Genomic DNA, 24,043 nt, shown 5'->3' on the forward strand with positions numbered 1-24,043 from the left:
ACGAAGTTACACGCATTGAAGTAAAGTGTGGGATTGGGTTAGCTGGTATTGCATAATTAGGCTGCTCAGCACAAAAAAGATATCTTAGACAACAAACGACGAGGACAATCGCACGCACTTTAAAGGCATGTTGGAGAACGGGTGCCTCGCACATTGCGCACGATGCCCGCCTTCTGTACCTACGTCAATTTCTAGCGCTTATAAAGCATGGCAAAAACAGAGATACGCCACAAAGTATAAATGTGTTATTTTTGTTCAACCATTTTCCTACATGAAGTTTGAGTTATTATTATGACAACTCTACAAATCGATTTCAGAGTTCAGCGTCACTGAAAAACTGCTTCAATGTTTATTGTTCCTAGTGAAATTTTGGCGATATTTTTGCAAAAGAATCGGTATTTGCAAGAATTCTAGTTATTCTATATAAACTATACTCAGGTGTACTGAATTGATAATAATTATTCAGACATAGTTGCTATGTCCAACTGGAGCAAAATAGAGTTCATGGAAGTGAATGTCAGAAAATGCAAGGTTATGCGAGTCGCCCGAAACACTAACAGTCCGGCTATTCACCTCTTCAAGAGCGTTTCATTAGATCCCGTCACTTGTAATAAAAATTAGGGAACTCTTAAGCTTCGTCTTTAAAGGGACACTAAAAGCAACCATTAAGTCAACGTTGATTGTTGAAATAATGGTCCATAAACTTTGTAGTGTTACTTTTGGGGCCAAGCAAGACCCTATTTTAAAAGAAGATCACGTTTTAGTAGTTCGCATCAGGCTAGCGCACTTTAAAATACCCGCCTCAAAAGGCGAACCGACCCGACCGACTCACGTCACTGTGGCTGAACACAATGTTGCCCGTATTTACTGCGCTAGTATCAGCAGACCGAAAGCAGTGGGAGCCACAGCAGCAACAACAGTCATTGATCAGTTTCCCACCATCGGCTCTGAAAATGCAGCCGTTTTTTTTTTTGTTTGTTTGTTCAACTGCGCCCCGCTAGATGGCAACACCTATCCAGTGTAGTTGCGCGAAAATTGAATTTTTGAACCACTTGCGCCTTTCCCCACTGTAACGTCCGGTGCTTCTTGTTTCTACGTATGAAACAGTAATAAACAAGAAGCATTTTATTGCGTCTCTCGATGCACGGAAGGTTCTTCATTTAATAGCTAGATCTATTGCGAGACATTAAGTTTAGGTGGTCCGTCTGATGTCATCGGGATCATTTTGAGAATTTCCTATTGTGGCGCATGTGTTCTTGTGCATTTACCTTAATTTCTTGGTACGTAGAGCCCTGTTGTTGATAATATTGTTGTTTTACAAGTTGTCATGCATTGAGCTTTCACTCTGATGTAAATTGTTATTTGACTCTAGTGTCCTTTTATGATCCCTAGAATACGTATCCTAGGGACCTTTAGGAGTTGAACGCCATAGCGATATCCTGTCCCCAGTGCGTACTCCAAACACTTAGCACGTGAAGTCTTTTCCAACTTGGTATGCACCCACTACGTGGCTTTAACGGGCCAGTCAACAGGCTCCGACTTTTTTTTTACACCCCCCCCCCCAACCAGCTCGGTAATTCGTAGAGTAGACCACAGCGATCACGTTTCCCGAATATTACAGAGCTGCGCACCGCGCAGAGCCTCCATTTCGAAAAACAATTCCCGTGCTCCTTTTCTACGCTTGACCTATCTTCCTGCACGCGCAGTGACGACAAATCGACGATCGGCGACATGACGCAGTACGCAGCTCGTCATATTGGTCTAAACCAGGTCTCAACAACAGTAGTGAAGTCAACGACAGTTCCTGTTCCCACCCACAGCTACGACAGAACTATTCAATCATACGAGTTGCAAAACTCCCCATAGGCTCCATGCGTCGAAATCGGGACACTTCACGGAACCCAATCTTTGGGAGTGAGTAAAACCCCTTGATCTTGGGAAAGTAACGACACTCCTCCACGCGCATGGTCAGAGTCAACTCCGATGTCTCCCTCTTGGCCAGCTGTTCTAATAACCAGACGGTTCGTGTGTGGGTTGTGGGCACCAAGGAGTGAGAGCTGAAGCTTCGGCAGCACGACCACGTGGTGGAGTGCATTGAGTGGGCACCCGAGAGCGCCCACCTGCACCTGGGGGGCAACGGCAGTGGAGACACCAACCGCCGACTGGCTGGCAGTGGCGCAGGTCGGGCCGCGGGCACTGGACTCTTCCTGGACTCGGGCTCGCGGGACAAAATCATCAAGCTGTGGGACGTCAGCACGGGCCTGGCCGTCTTCACCCTGGTGGGCCACGACAACTGGGTGCGTGGTGTCAAGTTCCACCCCGGTAGCAAATACCTGCTGAGCTGCTCAGACGACAAGACGTTGCGTGTCTTAGAGCTGGCACACCAGCGATGCTGCAAGATGATCATGATGATAATGACCTCTTATGGATGGCGCTCACCCACAGAGGGGGATGGCCCAAGAACCGGGCGGCAGGATACTTAAATGAAACTAAAATGAAAATTAAGCCAATCTGAAAAAGTAGTTAAAAAATAATACTATCAAAAAACAAAAATGTTTGCGGAGCAAGCGGTGAAACCATCTTTTGTTCTTGATAGACATAACTACTAATTATAAACTAAAGACCTGAAAATGTTGGGGTTCACTAGCACGGTAACCTTTTAGTTGCGTTGAAGTAATCAAACACAAAGGAGCATACATCTCTGTGGCAGTAACCAAATGAAGTTCCGCCAAGTGGTGAAATGACTGGTAGATTTACTTAAATTCCTAGCTTTTGTAATGGGGCTACTAAAAATCTTTTTCTCTGATAAGAATAACGATGGCAGAATAAAAAATAATTGTTCAATTGTTTCAATTGCATAGCGGTGACGCCTTGAGTCGAGCTTTGTTAAGGTAATAATTTAGTTGTGGAACTGCACAGCGCAATCTGGTATAAGTGACCTCTAACTGGCGAGATACACACCACTGTTTATTGCAGAAAAAGCTCAAATGCTCGAAATCTTTGACACCTGAGGCCTATCTCGCTAGACAAACGTCCTCTTCTGTAACCTGCCTGTTCCTCGCTACCCACCGGCTCATACCCAAATCACATATGCAGTAACAATATTTATGTATTTATTTTATCCTCAATGTCGAATGGCATTACAGAGAGGGGTGGGTTGTTACAAAAAATTAACTGAACAAAAAGCAGTGAATATGGTTAGATCGCTAAAAGAGTTCTCTTATAAGTACAATATTTTCCAATACATTTATATAGTAATATGTCTTAGCTAAAAGACCACAGAATTTATTTATACCATGTCAGCTAATTCAACAAAAAATCTTATTATACAATGTTAGCTGATGTATCGCGGAACAAGTTGTTATCACTGATAGCGATAATGTCGCCAGGACGTCTGTTCTACTCCTTTGATGCTCGAGGCAAAAATGAATTGAAGAACGTTTTGGTGTTGCATGAAGGGATGCCTACTTTTGGATAGTGAACAAAGCGATGGCATATGTGCTAAGGAAGAAGAAGTAGTTCGTCATGCAGGAAGAGATGATGGTACGTGTTCAAAAACGGAATGCAAGAAAACTTTTCATGGTGGAAATGCTCCTGGTTCTGTTATAGTTATACAATATAAAACGAACGGAGTTCTTCTAAACAAATGGAACAGCAGTTACCAGATTATTATACATGGGGTCCTACATGGCTGTAGCAAATTCTAGTTTAGAGCGTATTAGTGTTTTATAAAGCTGCAGTTTTAATCCACATGGAGCATTAAAAAGGCTACGTCGTAAATTGCCAAGTATGCGGGTAGCATTGATTATTATGTACTCAGTATGAGGTGACCAGTTTAGAATAGTTGTTATGTGAACTCCAGGATACTTATAAGAGTTATAAGAATCCAGAGGAATGTTAATATGACAGTAAATAGGTGAGGTAGTAGAGGTTTTTTATAAACACATGATTTTGCACTTTTTAGTGTTGTGGTCCATGAGCTATTTTTCACGTACGCCAGTTAGATAGAGCGTTAAAATCAGCTCGCAATATGTTTATGTCATTATCATTAGTAGTTTCTTGAAAAATCACAGAGTCATCAGCAATAAAATGAACGTTTGATGATACAACTGATGAGAGGTATTTAATATGAATAAAAAAGAAAAGGGAGCCTATGACAAATCCTTGCAGTATGCCGGAATGAACTACGTGAAAAGATGAATTGTAACTGTTACGGTAACGAATTGTGCTATCTTAGTGAGTAAGCACTCAATCTACAGTTTGTTACCTTCAAGACTTAGTTGGTGCAGTTTGTAAAGTAGCAGTGTATGGCAAAACTTGTCAAAAGCTCTTGAGAAACCTAGAAAATTGCAGTCGGCATGGTATAATGTTTTAAGAATCTGATGTAAGTGATAAGTGACTGCTAAAATCTGTGTTTCACAACAATACTTTTTTACGAAAGGTATGTTTTGCAGAAGTTAAAAATGAATATGATTTCAACAAATCTTCTGTCTTTGTAAATATACTAATTAAATAAGTGGGACGTAATTGTTCGGACAGTGTTTATTACCAGATTTATAGAGTAGGACGACTTTCTCGAATTTTTTATTGAATAGGAATAGTAGAAGTATGCAGTGACTGTTGGAAATTTTTTGTTAGTACAATAGAATCGTAAGAACAAGTACTTTATAAAATAATTGTATTATTGCCATCATAACCAGGAGGCCAATCATTTTTAAGTGATTCATTGAGGCGTACAACTCCAACGGTTCCATTAATCATTGATGACATGGGTGAATAATTGTGTAAAATTGTGCTAGGTAAATCATTGCGGTTATCTAAAGAAAAGTTTTCGATAAAATATTTGTTAGGAACAGAAAGCGCAATGGCCTTCACTAATTTCGTTACCGAAGGAGTCAATCAAGGAAATATGGTTGTCGGACAGCAGCCTATTTACTCGGCAGAACTTTTTGCGTTAGTTTGTAACATAGACGGAAAAGCGTTAGTAAGAAAGTTATCTACAGGTGATTTAATTGCAGATATGTAGACGTATGATGCAGATTTGTAGGCAGCGAACCGGGGGTGGTTAGTCGGTAAACATTTTGTGGCACGATAAAAACGTTTCTTTTTGTAATATAAACGTTTGATGTGAGCTTTCTGCCATGACACACGCGCGGTAGATATGACGGTACGGCAAGGAGTATACTTCATGATTTGTCGATCAGCATCAGCTGCAAATATATTCCAGTTAGACTGCAGTGAACGGTTATTCAGTCTGCTTAAAAATGTGTCTAGAAGATTTGATAGTTGTCTGTTAATCGTGTAAAAGTTGGCTTTCTTACTGTGCTGTTTCGTTTTATTTTTTTATCTGCTTTAGCACAGGGTGCATTAAATGAAAATGATAGTATTGATTGATCACTAATGCCTGGTGTACAGGTTATAGCGGCAACAAAGTGTGGTTGATTTGTTAATGTCAGATAGAGAATCCTAGCACTGCTAGTAGTTTCCCTGGGGACGTTACTACTTCTGTCGGAGAAAACACTCAACATAGGTTAATAAATTCACTCGGCTGTGACGAAGATGGTAATGAGTAAGGTGCGTTTGCATTTCATAACTAGAAAAGTTAAAATATCCGAGTAAAAAGAAATGATGTGATAAATATCGTGTGGACACAATATTAATTGCGTCATGAAGTTCATCGACAAATGCTAAAGATGAAGACGGAAATCGATAGCGTATTTCTAATATTACATTGTGGTTGCCGATGGTTACTATAGCTCAAACAAGCTATAGTTCAGTAATAATATCGATACAGGAAGAAGGAATGCTTTGTTGAAAAGAATGCCGCCTCCCATCCGATCTCAATGGCATATGTGAAAATGGTTTGCGTCATCCACGATTTCTTGATCACGGACATGTGCATGATTGGATGTAAAAACAGCGCAAAAATACATACATACACGCAAGAAGAGACGACAAGGTGCTGAACTTGCGAATAATTTTTATTAGAAGGGACACAAACATATATCAGACAGGAGACTTAGTCACATGGCACAACATGGCAGCTGCGCAGCTGAGCTAACAGGGTACAAAAAAGAATCTAATCACAAAGAATCGACACTTACGTAAACAATCAAAAAAAGAAAAGCAAAAAAGAAATAATGATCACATCTACTTGCAAAAACATGCGTGACCATCGAAAATACTAACAATCGCTTTAACCCGACAGCACTGAACCCAGGCATCCAACCTCATTTTCACCAAGTGCCACGGACGGATTGCTCACGCATCTTTCCCTCTCGATTTCAATGTAAAGAGACTCCATCACCTCTCTTGTACATTTGTCCGGATGGCCAATGAAACAAGTGCTTTTGTCCACCAATGGATGGCAGCCACACTCCTTGTAATGAGCTGGCAAGTGCAATCTGTCTTTGTATATTTGCTCTGTTTTTACATCCAAACACGAACCACCAACTACCCCGACTTTCGCTTCTCATGTGCATGAAGCCACGTTTTAATCAAAGCAATTATCTTTGCAATGCATGTATCAGTAGCTAATGGTAAAGAGTTTTGTTTAGTAAACTTCTAACGTTAGAAAAATGAACCGATACCTGAAGGTATGATTTCCTGTCATCTATCCTGGCGACACTCTAAGTAAATGCGTTCACAAGAAGCCCGCGCATTATCTGTGCCCTTTTGATAAATCGATACGTTTTCTTACATGTATAACTTTATCACACTCCACAGAAAATACACGTAAAATTTTTAATTATTATCAACTTGTAACGCAGCTTGAGTGACGAAGAACCAAGCTGAGCTTTCCCAAAGTTGTTAAGTTTTCTTCTTACGCCCCGCCACGGTGGTCTAGTGGCTATTGTACTCGGCTGCTGACCCGCAGGTCGCGGGATCAAATCCCGGCTGTGGCGGCTGCATTGCCGATAGAGGCGGAAATGCTGTAGGCCCGTGTGGTCAGATCTGGGTGCACGTTAGAGAGCCCCAGGTGGTCGAAATTTCCGGAGCCCTCCACTACGACGTCACTCATAATCGTATGGTAGTTTTGGGACGTTAAACCCCAGATATCAATCAATCATCATTAGGCTTTTCTACGTGCCTGTCCCGTTTCAACAGAAAAATTTCGCCGACTTAGATCTCATTCTTTAGTTGATTGTGCAGTGACAGTACTTTCCCTTCTGTTTGGAAGTTAGTGAACTTGGCGACAAAGGGGTGGCATTTATTAGGTGAGTGGTTGCCCAAATGGTGCGCGCTTTCAAATGACTGCCTGGGAAAACTGTCAAGAACAGCAAAATAGAATTATTGAATTTCGCTTTGGTACGATGCCAGGTTTTTTTTTTTTTGGACTCTGGAACTCTATGAAAGATCAAATTGTCCCTATTGAACCTGTCCTCTAGCTTGGTTAGTCTAGACTGCACATGGTAATACACGTCAGTAAGTGCTTTCACGCTTTTAAGTGTGAATACACTTTATAAGCGACCCCAAACCATCCACCGCCGTCGGCGGCGTCCGCAGTCTTCTCTCTATATTTAAAAGAAAGAGGACTTGGCGGGCCGCAGCGCTACGCTTTACCGAACAAGCCACGGACGCGACCCTGATATCGGTGTCAGTAACGCGCCTAATATCTTTAACGCTGCTGCGCGCGTCCCCCTCCCCCTTCGCTCGCTCCTCCGCTCTCCTCGCTCGCTGCAGCTGCGCGCGCACCCCTCTCTCTCGCGCGCCCGCCTTCTCTCTCAGTCTCTCGTCGAGAGCGGGTCGTGCGATGGATCACAAAGCGCTGGTACTAACCGTGAGCTATAACGATAACACGAATAGGTGCTAATCTGTAGTGTAGTTTGTGTGTGTGTGTGTGACGCGCTCGCGATGTGTGCATTTAATGCATCGTACAAAAATCGTCAAGTGTAAATAAATAATACTTCGTATATAGTGTATCTGTGTACAAATGCTTCATGACAAACAACACTTAAATTCATTAATTACACTTTATTCATCATCATCAGTAATAAAACTCCCAAGCATTTCTTCGAGGGTGAACATGGTTAAGTGCGAATGCACGGGGTGATGCTATGAGGGGGAGTAGCGTTAAAATCCGTTGGCATTCGCCAGTGAGTTAACTTAAACTCCCCCGTGTGATCAAATTGCGATTCCCTGGAACCATTACACAATAAAGGCACGATAGTGTGATTATTAAATATAATAGTGCGAATTAATAAATACCCCTCATAGCATCACCCAGTGCATGCGCACTTAACCATGTTCACCCTTAGGGAAATGCTTGGGAGTTTTTTTAGCATACTTGTTAGTTCTCCGATTATACTACCCAGTTTATTAGATTTTTTTCTTCCAGTTCGTCGAGTTGCTTCCGTGTACCAGTAAATTCAGCACGACTGTTTCTTTGTCCGGCTTTAATTGCTTCGACATCAGTAGCAAGCTCCGACTGACACTTCAAACTCTGTAAAAAACGCGAGTGCGCATCTTTCAACATATGGAATAAAAGCTTCATTTCTGTGACAGTGTTTACGGCTAAGTCTTTGTGCTGTGGTTCGGGTATTGGGCGCACGGATAGTTTCTACTGAAAGCAGCAAGGTTCTCGTGTACATTCACCGAGACCTCACTTACATCCTTCAACCTCTACCACCTCATGACGGAAACCAATACGTATGCTTAATAGTGAAAAAGAGGACGCTCAACATCACTGTGGTTGGCGCATACCTATCACCATCAAGCCGTTTCGATCAAAAAAGATTACGAGACATCATAGCGTTAACTCCTGACCCGTGTGTTATCATTGGGGATTTTAACTCTCATCATACATTATGAGGAAGTCAGAATGCCAACATAAAGGGCAGAAGCTTGGTGTCTTTTGCCTCCGACAACCAACTTTGGTTACTGAATGATGGCAGTCCTACATTTTTACGTGGCTCCACATACAGTAGCTGTCTCGACTTGGCTTTTGTTTCGCAAAGCCTAGTGAAACATACTGAATGGTTCACGGATATAGAAACGCACGGGAGTGATCACATTCCAACATATGTCAAGATCAGAGGATTGTCGCCTCCTAAAGTGCGCGACATCGTTAAAAGAGTGGACTGGAAAAAATTTCAGTCCCGTATGGAAGACCAATGCCAAGAACACATATCCGATTTACAAGAGGCCATCAAGAGCACTGTAAAATAGACTGTGTGTACGATCCCATGCCCTGTAAGAATCATGAACATCTACATAGAGCTGGAGCGGCTTCAAGCCTTGCGACGACGAGCTGAAAGAAGGTACCGGCGCACGAAGGACATAGAAGATTTACGGACTGCTAGACGTATGCAGAAGAAGATCAAACGTCGTTTGGACCAGCTAGAATTCCAACGCTGGATTACTTTCTGCGAGTCACTCGACCCTCGTAAGCCTTTATCGCAGATATGGAGGACGGTTAGAGGTTTGCGGTCATCGCCCATTCAGAAGTCACCATTCAAGGCCTTAGCCCTTCACCAAAATCGACCAGATGTGGACGTTGCTGAAGAGTTCTGTGCCGGATTATCAGGGCAAACTACAGCCATCAGCAGCTCACCACTTTCGAGCAGTTGTCCGCCACCACGTGACTCCTGTATGGACTACCCATTCACCATTCAGGAGCTCAAAGCAGCACTCGCTTCATGCAACAAGACCTCCGCACCAGGACCTGACGGAATCTCCTACAGAGCCCTGTGTCATCTGGGTGAGCGCGCGAGAATAGCTCTACTTCAGCTATATAATGATTGTTGGCTAGAGGGCACTGTCCCCTTAAGTTGGAAAACTAGTCGTCTAGTACCATTACTAAAACCTTGCAAATCACCATTGGAACTCTCCTCCTATCGCCCGATCACATTGGCTAGTTGCGTGGGTAAAGAGATGGAGAGAATGATTCTCGGCCGACTCGAGTGGTACTTGGAGTATCATGAGATCTACCCAAATGCCATGGCTGGCTTTCGACGTGGTCTATCATCGATCGATAGCGTCATCTACCTAATCACGTACGTTGAACACGAGAAAAGCCATAAGCAGCCTCTCTGTTCCTTGACGTCAAAGGAGCCTATGATAACGTTACACATGAAGCCGTCTTTACCGCACTAGAAGAGATTGGAGTGGGTGGCCGAATGTTTAAGTGGATACGCAGTTATCTCCAAATGCGATTCTATTTTGTGAGTACAGAGACCGGGAACACGTCTACACATTTCAATTGTCGTGGCGTCCCTCAGGGTGGTGTACTGAGCCCTGTGCTATTCAATATAACACAAATCGCTCTCCATACGCACCTACCAAACAATATTTATCTATCAACATACTCTGATGACATCTGCATCTAGACATCTGCGGTAACTCGCCTGCAGTTACGAGCGAGAATACAGAGAGCTGCTACTGCAACTACTTTGTATCTACGCAATCGAGGCCTGGAAATTTCCTCCGGAAAGTGCGCTCTTCTGGCATTTACGCGCAAACCCATGTCGAATTACAGAGTGTCAATTAACGGTCAAAATATACCGTATCGTCGATCTCACAAATTTCTGGGTGTCATAGTCGACAGAGACATATCATGGAGCCCTCATGTGTCGTATTTGAAAAAGCGATTGACAGGCATATGCCATCTTTTCAAGTTTCTCGCTGGAAAGACTTGGGGAATGCAGCCTAATGCTATGTTACGACTGTATAGGGTGCTTTTCCTTGGCTTTTTACGATACAGTCTGCCTGCATTATCAAACGCCAGCAAAACAAGTCGACGCATGATACAAAGCGTTCAAGCACAGGCGTTTCGAATATGTCTAGGTCTGCCTCAGGGTGCCTCAACAATGGCGACTATAGCTATAGCAAAAGACCACCTCGTGCAGACCCATATTGAAATTGAAGCTTTGAGAACACACATAAGGCATGTGGGCCGGACTCCCCATCACCACCTAGCCTCTCTGCCAGTGGATAGACCTCATACGTCATTTTGTCGAACAATAACTACACATGGTGACTCCCTACCAACTGGTTTTACACCCGCGGCGAGACCTTCAATTCCTCCATGGTGCCTCAAACAGCCAGTCATCAACCTGACAATACCAGGCATCCAGAAGAAACGAGATTTCTCAATACAAGCCCTCAAGCAGCTCGCCTTACTTCTGCTGTACGAGAAGTACCAAGACTGCACCCACGTCTACACCGACGGCTCCGCCCTGCCAAACAGCTCAACAGCGGCGGACGTTATTCCAACGCACGCCACAACCATCAAATTCAGGACAGCTCATGCAGCCACAAAAACGGCAGCAGAGCTTGCAGTGCTTCGCGCTGCGCTGCGTTTCATTAACGACCAGAGCACGCAACCGTGGACGATTTTCTGCGACTGCAAGCCGGCACTGCAGTAACTTCTGTCAAATCTACGCCATGGTCCACACAAGCAGTTGGTATTTGAAACAGCAGAAATGCTACACCATATAACAGAGAAAGGGCACCACGTTATATTTCAGTGGTTGCCAAGCCACTTGGGAATTATCGGTAACGAACGAGCTGATCAAGCTGCCCGTTCAGCCCATACAGAAGACCACGACCAGTCAATACCTCTCTCAAGGACGGACGCTGCTAGGAGGCTCCGCATGCTTGCTCTCCAACGCTCCCTGGCTCTTTGAAATGAGCCTCTCTTTACGCATGCAAGATTACGATCCCTTGATCCAAGGTTAAGCATGCAGCTTCCAACAAAAATTCGACGAGGCGACGCTACTGCACTGTGCAGACTATGGTTGGGAGTCGCGTTTACCCGTGCGTACGCGTTCCGCATAGGTATGGCCGACACTGCCGACTGTGCACACTGCGGAGATGAAGAAACCATTCGACATATCCTGTGTGACTGCCCGAAATACAACCTGGAAAGACAACACCTTCCTAATAAACTAAACAGGTTAGATGACCAGCCGCTGTCAGAAGAAAGTATACTGCGCCATCGTCATGACTCATCGTCACAGAAGAAAGCCATGCAAGCGCTACTGGGCTTCTTACGAACTACTGGCCTGTCGGAACGCCTCTGAGTGGACTGATTTTGTGCGTGCGTGTGTGTCGGTGTTTTCCCTTATTTATTTTTTACTCTCCCTTTCTCTTTCAAACCCCTATTCCCCAACCCCAGTGTAGGGTAGCATACCGGATACCAGCATCTGGTTAACCTCCCTGCCTTCCTTATTTCTCGTTTCTCTCTCTCTCTTTCTCTCAATATCACCGGAACAAAGCAACGTGTAAGCCATTGAAGAATATTCGTACTGAGCCCCGCCGCGGTGGTCTAGCGGCTAAGGTACTCGGCTGCTGACCCGCCGGTCGCGGGTTCAAATCCCGGCTGCGGCGGCTGCTTTTCCGATGGAGGCGGAAATGTTGTAGGCCCGTGTGCTCAAATTTGGGTGCACGTTAAAGATCCCCAGGTGGTCGAAATTTCCGGAGCCCTTCACTACGGCGTCTCTCATAATCATAGGGTGGTTTTGGGACGTTAAACCCCACATATCAATCAATCAATCAACATTCGCACTGAGTCTTGCACAACATCCGTGGGCGCGGTAGGACCAGTAAACAGTGGTTGTTAGATCTTCTAGCGCGTAGTGAAGAAGTACACACCTGCATGGCGACAAAATAGTGGCTTAAAACTGTGCGAAGACCACTGCCCTCGAGCCCACTGTAGGCGGCGTCCAGGTGTTTCTTCTTAGAGCTGCCCGTGGTGATTGCTGTTGTTGTCGATGGGCCTGGTCGATCATCTAAGAGTACCCAGGGGGAGTGAATGCTCCGCATGCGTTGAACGGCTACACTGACGAGGTTTGTTGTCAATAGCGGAGCACCTACTTGAACTAAGCCAGCTGAGCAAGTTAATAACCACGGCATCATAATCGCAAGAAAGGCTTGCATGGTGAAAACATAATGGCTTAGAGATGTGCGAAGACCACTGCTTTCGTACCCGAAAATTCTCAGCACTTGCATTTCACCACCTTAACATTTTAAGCTCCACAGTTCAAATAGTATCACGAAGTTCACATTCGTCCGTTCTTTTACGTTCGAAGCTCACAAGCACAAAAATAGGCAAATTTGTGTACTACATATTATTCCCATGGTCGCTGAACGATCGCAGCGCCAGAGTCTCTTCTAGTTAATTTTAAAAAACTAGAGATGGCGCCACCTTAGAGCGCTGAATTGAAGTTCAGTGTCATTCACAAGCGCTCACAAACGTCCACAGTCAAGGCTCCATACGGTCGAAAATCAACCTTGTAGGACCACAGCTTCTAAAACACTGCGGAGCTGATATACTTCAATACGGAACAGACCCCGTTTTCAGGAAGGACAGCACCCTAATTATTACTTCGCATTCACCGTGATCTCTAAGTAGGCTGGTCGTGCAAAAACGTGCATATTTAGAGGTGCACGAGCACTAATGCACACGTGTGCAATGGCTCGTGCATGGCACACGTATGCCACAGCTCAACAGCATGCGCTTGAATGAAGGAATCACCTATACAAAGATCAAGGGGCTAAGCAAGTCGCAGACCACTTCCTCTTCACGTATCGACTGGTAAAAGTACAGGTAATCCACAAAGAAGCAATGTGAGGGAAACCAAGAAGGTTCTCCTAAAGCCTAGAAGGTATAATGAAAGCCGCTATCCAAGAGGCAAAGTTTAATTGTGGAACTTTGTCAAATATTAGCGGATATGAAGTGGAGTTGGAGCGACTTCGAGCAATTCGTCGTCACGCCGAACGACGTTATAGGTCCACCAAATTCATCTACGGCTTGATGAAGACGAGACGTCTACAAAAGAAGACTCAACGTCGAATAAATGCTCTACAGTCGCTACGATGAAAGTAATTCTGTGAATCGCTCTATCCTCACAAAATTCTTTCGCAAATATGGAGAATAATCCATGGCCTACGAACATTGCCACAACAACATCGCCCATTCAAATGCCTTGCTCCCCACCAAAGCCAATGTGAAATCGATGTAGCAGAAGACTTCTGCGCCAGGGTTGCCCACAAGAGGTCTGCAATCACTGTGAGTGACCTACGAAACGCGCCGATGTCCAGAGACACTCAGATAGACATTATGTTTTTTCTAGAGGAGCTTTAGGCAGCATTGGCAGCAAGCACTCGTCATCTCCTGGACCCGATGGAGTCACTTACGTAGCCCTTGCTAAACTAAGACAAACAGCTCGGCGTGCCTTTTTAGCTGTATACAATGACTCGTAGAGCAACGGTTTGGTTCCTCCTTCGTGAAAATTCAGCCGCCTTGTGCTCCTGCTCAAACCAGGAAAATCGGGATTGAACATGGTCTCTTATCGCACCATCGCGCTTGCCAGCTGTTTTGAAAAGGTGATGGAGAAAATGGTGCTGAATCGCCTAGAGTGGTACCTGGAACATAACAAATACCCCGATGCTTTGACCGGCTTTCGACGTGAATGGTCTTCCATAGACAATGTTGTTGACCTTGTCACGTCTGCACAAGAGCAGAAAAGCCTAAAGAGATTACCAACGGCAGTGGTCTTGGATGTTAAGGGCGCATATGAAAATATATTGCTTGAAACCAACTTTGACACATTGGGATACATTGGAGTGGGGGGCAGCGTCTACCGATAGATCTACAGTTATTCGAAGGACAGAACCTTCTTTGTTCAGACAGAAGATGGTGAAACAAGGCACCATTATACTTATCATGGTGTACCTCAACGTGGCGTCTTAAGCCTCATACTTTTCAACCTTGCGCTCATCGGCTTCGTTGACGTTCTGCCGAAATCCGTGCATCTCTTGATCTACGCAGACGACATCTGCATCTGGGAATCAGTGGTCACGCTTCTACACGAACGAGCTTGGCTTCAGAGAGCGGCTACAATGACGTCAAACTATTTTCAAGGACGAAGACTTGAGCTGTCATTTAAGAAATTCTCACTGGTTGCGTTTTGGCGCAAGGCAATGACCCCATACGTCGTAAAAATTAATGCACACACAATCAAATATTACAAAAACATGGTTTCCTGGGAATAATTATAGATCTGGACTTGTCCTGGAGCCCTCACATTGCTTTCATGAAAAAGAAACTCACCATGATTACCCACTTTCTCAGGTTTCTTGCGGCAAACTCATGGGGTGCATCGGTATACGAGCCATGCGTCAACTGTACACTGCACTTTTTCTCAGTTTCATGCGCTATAGCCTCCTGTGTTCGGCAATACTCGAATGACAAACGTACGTGTCCTCCAGTCAGTACAAGCTCAAGCACTGAGAATATGCCTCGGGCTTCCGAGATGCGCATCCTCAGCAGTGACTGTCACAATCGCTCATGAACACCCTATCACAACCTACATTCGTGTCGATGCTTTAAGAACGCACATAAGACACGCCACCCGGATTCAATTGCATCACCTCGCCTCCCTTCGAACTTCCAGACGACGCTCTGCGTTCTGCACTATTATTATTCCACATCGCACGGTGATTCTCGCTAACTTCAGGCACACAGCAAGACCGTCGTTTCCATTGTGGTGTCTACATCCACTGAGAGCCGTGACAACCATCACCGAAATGCGAAAGAAAAATTTGTCAAATTTAGCCCAAAAACAAACAACATTACTGTTTCTGTTTGAGAAACACGGTGTACGCATTCACGTTTACACAGATTGGTCGATTACTTAAGCAAGCTCAAATAGTGCAGAGGTAATTCCGGATAAATCCGTCACGATATAGTTCAGGACATTGCATCTGACATCATCCACGACTTCAGAACTCGCCGCCATTCATGACGCCCTGGAGTTTCTAGTTGAATAACCGAAGCAGACATGGCCAATCTTATTGAACTACAAAGCAGCCCTCCAAGTTATTGCCTCGCCACATCATTACGGACCAAATGAACAGCTAGTCGCTGCAAAAAGACTGCTTCATCATCGGGCTATAGAGAAACAACATGAAATAGCATATCAATGAATACCGGGCCACTGCAGCATCGATGGAGACGATCGTGCAGATGAAGCATCCAATCTGCTCACAATGACGCCTCTCGTGCAGCTATACCAATATCAAGAACGGATGCCGCTACAAGCCTTCGATCACTTGCACGAGAACTAACACGCGCTCAGTGGAATTCACCGGCATTCACCGACGTCCGCCTTTGTACATTGGACCCACACCTATAGCTCTGTCTTCCATCAGGAATAACCACAGCTGAGGAGCTGAGGATTAGGGTGGCTTTTAGGAATGCCGATTTCTTTCGAATCGGAATGACCAGCAGCCGGACCTGCGACAACTGTGGCTGCGCGGACACATTTTCCCATCATCTCTGCGAACGTCCTCGCTTCAGTGCGCCAAGAAAAGAACTTTCGAAAGTTTGAGACATACAAGACAATCGCCAATTGTCGGAAGAAAGGGTATTAGGACACTGGCCGAGATCATTATCGGCACGCAAGGCGAGAGCGTTGTTGCACTTCTTGCGGGCAAGTGGTGTAAGGCGTTCTTCAACGTCTCTTTTCTCTATCCTTTTATTCCCCTTACCCCCATACCCAGCAGAGGGTAGCCAGCTGGTCTGAGAACTGGCTAACCTCCCTGTCCTTCCTCCTTCAATCCCCCTCCTCCTTACGAAGAAGAACTGCGTAGAAGAAAAGCGCACAGCGCCAGGGAAGCAGTGCCTTCTGGGGACTCCACAGGAAGCACTGCCGTTTCAGCGTCCTACGCCTAGTTAATAATTTACGCATGAGCACTTATAGACCATACGCATGTCCATTCAAATATACACGTCATTTGTAATACTAAATGCGATACCATTTCTTAGTGAAATTTGGCTACTTTGGCTACTAGTGAAATTTGGCTCATTTGAGTGCATCTATCTATCTATCTATCTATCTATCTATCTATCTATCTATCTATCTATCTAGGTAGACGATCGCGACTTTATGCTCTCTTGGCTGTTTCAATATTGGCATCAATACCAAACTTGGTATTGCATAACATGACTATATGACGAGTACTACTGACTAGCCACAACATGAAAATCATGAGAGGTATGTCATAAATGCCGTAATTTGCATTTCATGGTGTTGCTGCTCTTGTGGTGGTTTCGATCGGATCAGAAACTGGTATGGTACAAGACTGCTTGGCGAACGCAAGTGACAGCCCCTTACGTGGAAATCATTACATGCATGTCATGCAACAAACTGACTACATGCCACACTCATGATGCGCTCGTGGCCCTTTCATTAGCTTCAAACATACCAATTTGGTATAACGTAACGCGAACGGACGACGAAAGTAAATGACACGTCAAAACATGATAATCACGACATACTTGTCATGTGAAACATCACTACATGCTACACTCATAGTGCGATCACGTTCGTTTCGCTATCTTCAAATATTCCAAAGTTGGTGTTACGTGACGTCAATGGATGACAAAGGTGTGTGATTGGTGCAAACATAGTAATCATGACATGCTTGTCATGTAAGAAAATGACAACATACCTTGCTCGTGATCCACTCGCGGCCGTTTCACTAGCTTCACATATTCTAAATTCGGTATTACGTGACGTGCATTTACGATGAAGGTAAATGACACGTCCAAACATGATAATCATGGCATGCGTGTTGTGTAATACGTGACTACATGCTACGCTCATAGCGTGCTGGCAGCCATTTCGCTAGCAGAACATTAACCAAGTTTAGTATCACATGACATGAATTGACTACAAAAATAAATGACAGGTCCAAACATGATAATCATGATATGTGTGTCACGCAAAAACATCGCTACGAGCTACGCTCTTAGCGTGCTCGCCTCCGTTTCGCTATCACCACATATAAAAATTTTGGTATTACGTGACGAGAATGAATGACGAAAGTAAATGACACGTCTAATCAAGATAATCATTGCGTGCGTGTCATAAAATATGACTACATGGTCGTTTCGCTAGCTCCACATATACCGAATTTGTAATCACGCGACGTGAGTAGACTACGAAGGTAAATGACAAGTCCGAACATAGCAATAATGACATGGACACCATGTACGGCAAAATTTACGTCCGTCTTGTAACGTCGTACTGATATAAAGTGACATATCCAACTTCTTAAGTCGTACTTCACATATCACCGATTCCCACTGTACGTGGGATCTGCCAATATTTTTGTCACCTGAACAAGTTCGAGTTCTCGATAAAGTATTTCCCGGAAAGCACCACGATACTTCAAGCGAAATGCAGCAAAATTTAGTAACACCGCACCCGTAATGATTTCCATTGGCATGACAACGTCAAGTAAACTTCACATAAAATTAATAGCCGTGCGCACACTTTGAGAAACCTTGATTTCGTTGAATGTCTGATTCTCCTGTCATGGTAGTGCTATTAAACACCTCAGCACTTTCCCGTTAGTTAGATGTGTCTGTATCAGTGCGCAACGTAGGCGCAGACGTTAGAATGAAGCGGGAATAATGACAGATTGGCGTGTATGGACTTCCGTATGTAACGTTAAATATTTGTGAAAAAGGAGAAGGTATCGCAACATCCATCCACATGAAAAGGAGACGTAACCCGAGTGCAGGTGTACGTATACCAAAACAAATAAAAATAATATGAAACTAGTGAGAGATAGAAATAAAATATAAGCAAAATGATACGTATTCGAACAAAGACAAACATGGCATCTCACTAAAGAACGATGTAAACCATTACCCAGTTCGCAAAAGCATTCGAAAAAGGAGTATTGTGATAATGCGTTTTGATGTATCGTCTAGTAATTTGGTAAATATTGATGCGCATGGCCAGCACATTAAGTGAGCTTGACTAGATAAATATACAATTTAGGCGTACGCCAATTAGTGTGCTTTCTGAAGAAAACGAAATATGAAATATACGAAATATATTTGACTCATAGAAACAAAGCAAGAGAAGACCCTATTAATTAAAAATATGGTAATTATGTCAAGATATTTCACGTACGTCTCATTATTATTTTGTAAATAGGAACATGCTAATAAATAACTTGCTAATTAAGACCGTGATTCATGCATGGAACCGTGCAGTAGTATAATACAAACACCAAGTTTACACAACAAGACAGACAACGTTACACAACAAGACAGACAACCGAAATATAGAAACTGCCGAGGTGTAGAACAAATTATACCTATCAGATGCTACGACATCGACTACCCTATCACTGAAACAAAAAATATAACACTTAGTATTGTGTGGTGACATAAACATGTATATAACTGCAAACACCTAAGTGCTAGGGATTATAATACGGTTGATTTATTGCATAAAAATTGTTTTTCTATTTTTTTGTTGTACGCCTACAAAATTTGGTATAGGCACTGGAATGGAGTATTGTGTGTATTATGTCCCCTCCCCCAAAAAAAGTTGTATATGTCGTGCTTTTTCTTTCTGTTTTAGAGTGCACCCCGTGCCCTTAAACACCCGTTCCGGTGTTAAGCGGCGTCGCTCCTGCCATCGCCATCGGTGGCGTAACCACGGTAACGTATGCGTGGCACAGAAATTAGGCAAGTCGCACTAATGTGCACAGCACGTAGAAGTGTGAAGCGTCGATGGTGTCACCACTCGAACGAGTATGTGCCACAGGAATTGAGCAAACCCAACTACCAAGTACAACTATTGCGAGCGTCAAACTAAAATGAAGTATGTGCCAAATAACTTGGGAAAGAAGCAAGCAAAGAATAATTCTGGGCAAGCGCAAACACCACGTAGAGCAGGCGCGAGTATCAAATGAAAACAAAGTATCTGCCTCCGGAAACGGGCGAGCAAAGTTGGATAACAACTTGCTGGTAGTGGTTGTGTACTTCGACAATGCGCACTTCCTGCAACTCACATGAACCACACTTCGGCCCAAACCGATGTTAATTTTGGAGAACCTTGATATAGGCACAAAAACAAAAGACACATATTGTTCCCAGTTATGATCAAGAACATCCCGTTCCCATTCATCGTAACGTATCCCAGTGATAAAAGGACCTCACGGAACCCTTCCATATACCCCGTCTTTGGAAAACAGTCATTGATGGAGAAATTCATTTCACCCTCGACAAAGCTTACTTCATTACGTTACGACTGGCAAACGTGTGTTCCCATTACAAAGAATTGCGGAAAATAAGTAGAGCTGCGCAACTGTCAATGCATACATACATATCTCTTCCAAATTGTTTTTCTCAACTTACCGCAAAACCAAAACACCTATCGTTGGCACTTTTTTTCTTTTTTACAACGTTTGCTTTTAAGATTTTCATCGTGTATTGATGACCGTTAGCGTGTATTTTCAGTGTTCTAAACATGAACGTACCATTATTTCTTCTTTTAGTGTTAAAGTGTTTTTTTTTTGTTGTTGTTTCGTTGCTGCCTCAAAAATGGGGCTGTCAACCGCGTGAAGCATTGCAGGCTTTTATTCGTGGTTGTTAAAATGAGTGGTATGTACGCTAAAAAATTGGTTTGGCATAATTTTATTTCATCTCCATAGGAGTACGGCTTAAAACAACTCTTTTCATTTTCCTGACGAAAAGATGAGGCAAACAACCGGGGGTTGGTCGTAAAGCATGGCTAAGCTTCTGCCCCCGGTCATAACGTCACACTTCTAAATAAATTTTACCTGGATGCCGAGGCAGAAATTGAACCCTTAGCTGTTGTTCATAATAACAGCCGCAATGCTTTACTGAAGAAGCCCACACCAGACGCATACTTGTTTTTCGCATCAGTGTGAACTGAATTTTTCTCCTCCATGCTATTAATCAACTTGATCGGGATCGCGGCGCCATAGAGTTTCACATAGGTAGACCGGAGGCAACTGTGGCGCTAGTGTCTGTGCGATGGGCAACGCAAAGCGCTTCAGCCAGCATTGGAATGATGTGTAGTACACAAGTTTGTCTATTATTCGTACCTTCAGTTCCACTTGACCTCGCGTGGCTTGGAGGTACTTTGTCATGAAATGACAATCAGTCAAAATACTTTAGGTGCGAAGCAGCTCTTTGACTAGCTTGTGTAACGATGTCCCTCCGTCCACACTACTCCCCTCGCTGCAGGTGTTGGAGCGGTGCAAAGTTGTTCATGCCCTTTTAGCAGTGCGCCATGACGTCTTTCTCGCATGCCAGCAGTGCGCTCTTCTTGTGTCAGCTCCCTCTCACTTCACCCTCTCCACCGCTTGCTGCGCTCGGGCCCATTCCGTACGTGGACATCATTTTAACCGCGCCACCACTCTCTATTTGTCGGCGAGAAGAAGGCGTGAGCCGGCGCGCGCGCGCTATCATACAAGCGCCTCGAGAATCTCGCAGCACCGACATTGTAGACCGCGCGCCGCTGCTTGCCGCAAGATGACGCCGACGGGTAGGACGCCGTCGTGGCAGGCTTCCCGCTAGTGTGTGCGTTCCTTTCGCAGATGTAGCCGGCGTTGCGAGGGTTAGTGAAGCCGGTCGCGTTCGCGAACGGCGATGTCAACAACGACGATGGCGAGAGCCTGGGAAGCCGAACGATAGCGTCGGAGTGAAAGACAAGCGACACCGACAAGGGGATAGTCGAGAACACTGATCGCGTTCGAGAATACATAGGGCACGTGGGTAACACAGACGAGACGCGAGCCAAGTAAGATGAGCGCTGCGTCTTCAAGACGTCCCGCCTCCCAAACTCTAAGGCAAAAGGGTGTTAAAAAGTTGTGTGGTTTCTCTTTTTGGGGACTAATGGGGCTGCCACAACCATTATTCTATTTAAGGAATAACGGCACCACGGCTAACAGTTAGTCAGCTCAAGGAACTAACATTTAGTCCTCACATTCGCAGCTTAGTGAGTAACCATTAGTCCCACAATTCACCTCAAAGGACTAACATTTAGTCCTCACACTTGCACCCTATAGGGCAACTGTATATCCCCCCATTTACTTGTCACCGGGCAACCGTTAGTCATCACAGTTGCACCTCAACGAACGAACGGTTGATCCACTCAAATACTCCGATCGGATGAACTTTGTATTCTCAGTTCAAACATAGCTTTTGTTGATTTTCCGCCAGGCCTAATACTTTTTTCGCCTGTTTTTCTGCGCAGTGAGCAACAAATAGCGCAGAAAGGAACACGCGATAAAGTAGTTAGCCACCTATGTGTAACTGCTTTCGCAGTCATGGCAACAACGAAAGAAAAAAGCGAGACATCGAAATGTTTATTTTTTTACATACACGTGAAGTTTCTTCATTCTTATAAGTGAATTCATGGTGAAGTGTACAAGTCTAGTCTCTTTGTCACATCTTGTTCACTCTTCGTGTTGCATCTCCCACAGAAGTGATAGATAACAGGCATTGAACACGCCAGCGCACGCAGCCTTCTGCCTGTTGTGTTTCCACGGCTGTACGTACAATAAGCTAGTAGAAATAGTTAGACACACGTGACAGAAGATGAAGATGCACGCATATGACAAGTACGTGCAAGGTAATATAAGATCATGCGTGTAAAGTATGACACACAAATAACTTTACCTTCGAATCTCGCACAGTCCTTCTGAAGCTGCTCTGACGAAAGAGATGGATGAAAGGCATCGCAGACGCCAGCGCACACAGCCTTCAGCACGGTGTGTGCCCACAGCTGTACAATGAGTATGTTAAAAAGTGAGTCACACGTGACAGAGGATGAATACGAATGCATATGAGAAATACGTGCAAGGTGAAATATAACATACGTAATTATGACATACTAATAATTTAAACGCGATATCACACAACCTCAAAGACTCATTTCGATCCCCGTAGTGCAACAGCTTAGGAGCGGCGGCCGTAGCAACAACTCCGCGAACCACCGTGCCGCCGAAAAGTCGGCGAGTCCTAATCGAGCGACGTCGTTCAGCTCGAGCAAGCGAACGCGAGACCCAACACGGCGCTGCACGCGGAGTGTCTGCCGCCAGCGAACTTCGAACAGGCGAGCGAGCGCACGCTTGGCCGCCGCTACGAACAGCGCTGGGCTGGTTTTGAGCTAGCGCCGTAGAAATCGACGGTAATGTGGCGCTTTTCCAGAAACTCGAGCGAATGCAGCGTGCAAACGCGAGTTCACCGCCGCGGCCAACGGATGGTCCCGAGCTATTTGCGACCGATTAACGGGGAAGCCAGCAGTTATGGCGCCCAATTTTCACTGAGTTCCAATGCTAGCGAAATCCCCGCCAGCCCGTGCTGTTGCACTTACAACGCGCGAAATACTACAACCAAGCTTGTTACGCGAACCCGCAACGTGTTCTCGACTACTCCCAACACAGCGACGAGGTCTCAGCCGAATATCTTAAGCCCGGAGCTCATCGCGGCGGCGAAGACAGGCGAGCACTCGGGAGGCCGACGGCAATGGCGGCCAATTTCCAGGCGGTCTCAAAGCACAGGCGAACTGCAGACGCCCAGGCTGACCTTCGTGGTGCATTTCGTGCGTGCGATATACAACACGACCGAGCCCGTTGATGGCAAGCGAGATCCGTATCGCACACGCAATAAGTGGAGTAGAATAAAGAATGATAACCTACTTGCGAAAGAATCCAGCGTTTATTTATGCCCTGAGTCGGACTCAAGTATACATCCGAGAGGACTTCCGTCTTCTCGGCCGTCATGTTGGCCTTCCCAATTGTTGCTGTCGTATGTTGGTCGTGACTATATCTAAGCCAGAGATATAGAGGGTGGAGTGGTGACGTGTCGAGACTTGCTCGAGACTTCATGGGTGCATCGAAACATAAAAGCAGCAGCTCACGGTCATCCAAGCGTACACACAAGCACCACGTCGTAATACCTAGATCGTCGAATCCATGCGTCCGTAGTCGAGCACACCAAGCGCGATGCAACGCAAACCGTCGCCAGCTAAATACGGAGAAAGACTGAGCCAGGAGAGGAAGAGGACGTATAGTGACCTTGGCAACGCTTTGCGCACTGCCTGCATTTGCCGAGGGGGGGGGGGGAGGGCAAGCACTGTGCCGTGCTCCTGACCGGGCTGCAGAAGTTAGGTGCCTTTCTCCTCTTCTAACCACTACCATCATTAGCCGGGCGATTCATCCCTTTGGAGCGTGTTTGCAGACTAAGTGGTTTACACGCAGC

At 44.9% G+C, this 24,043-nt stretch overlaps 1 protein-coding gene across 1 annotated transcript; it reads left to right on the forward strand.

The window, feature by feature from the left end:
* The first annotated feature begins 477 nt into the window (after positions 1-477).
* Positions 478-22,048, forward strand: LOC142775143 (lissencephaly-1 homolog). The gene is made up of 3 exons (XM_075876486.1): positions 478-516; positions 2,058-2,394; positions 22,035-22,048. Exons 1-3 carry the CDS (start codon positions 478-480, stop codon positions 22,046-22,048), a joined length of 390 nt encoding a protein of 129 aa, XP_075732601.1.
* The last annotated feature ends 1,995 nt before the right edge of the window (positions 22,049-24,043 follow it).

This window comes from Rhipicephalus microplus, chromosome X, assembly GCF_043290135.1.
Source record: "Rhipicephalus microplus isolate Deutch F79 chromosome X, USDA_Rmic, whole genome shotgun sequence".
Classification (NCBI taxonomy): domain Eukaryota; kingdom Metazoa; phylum Arthropoda; class Arachnida; order Ixodida; family Ixodidae; genus Rhipicephalus; species Rhipicephalus microplus.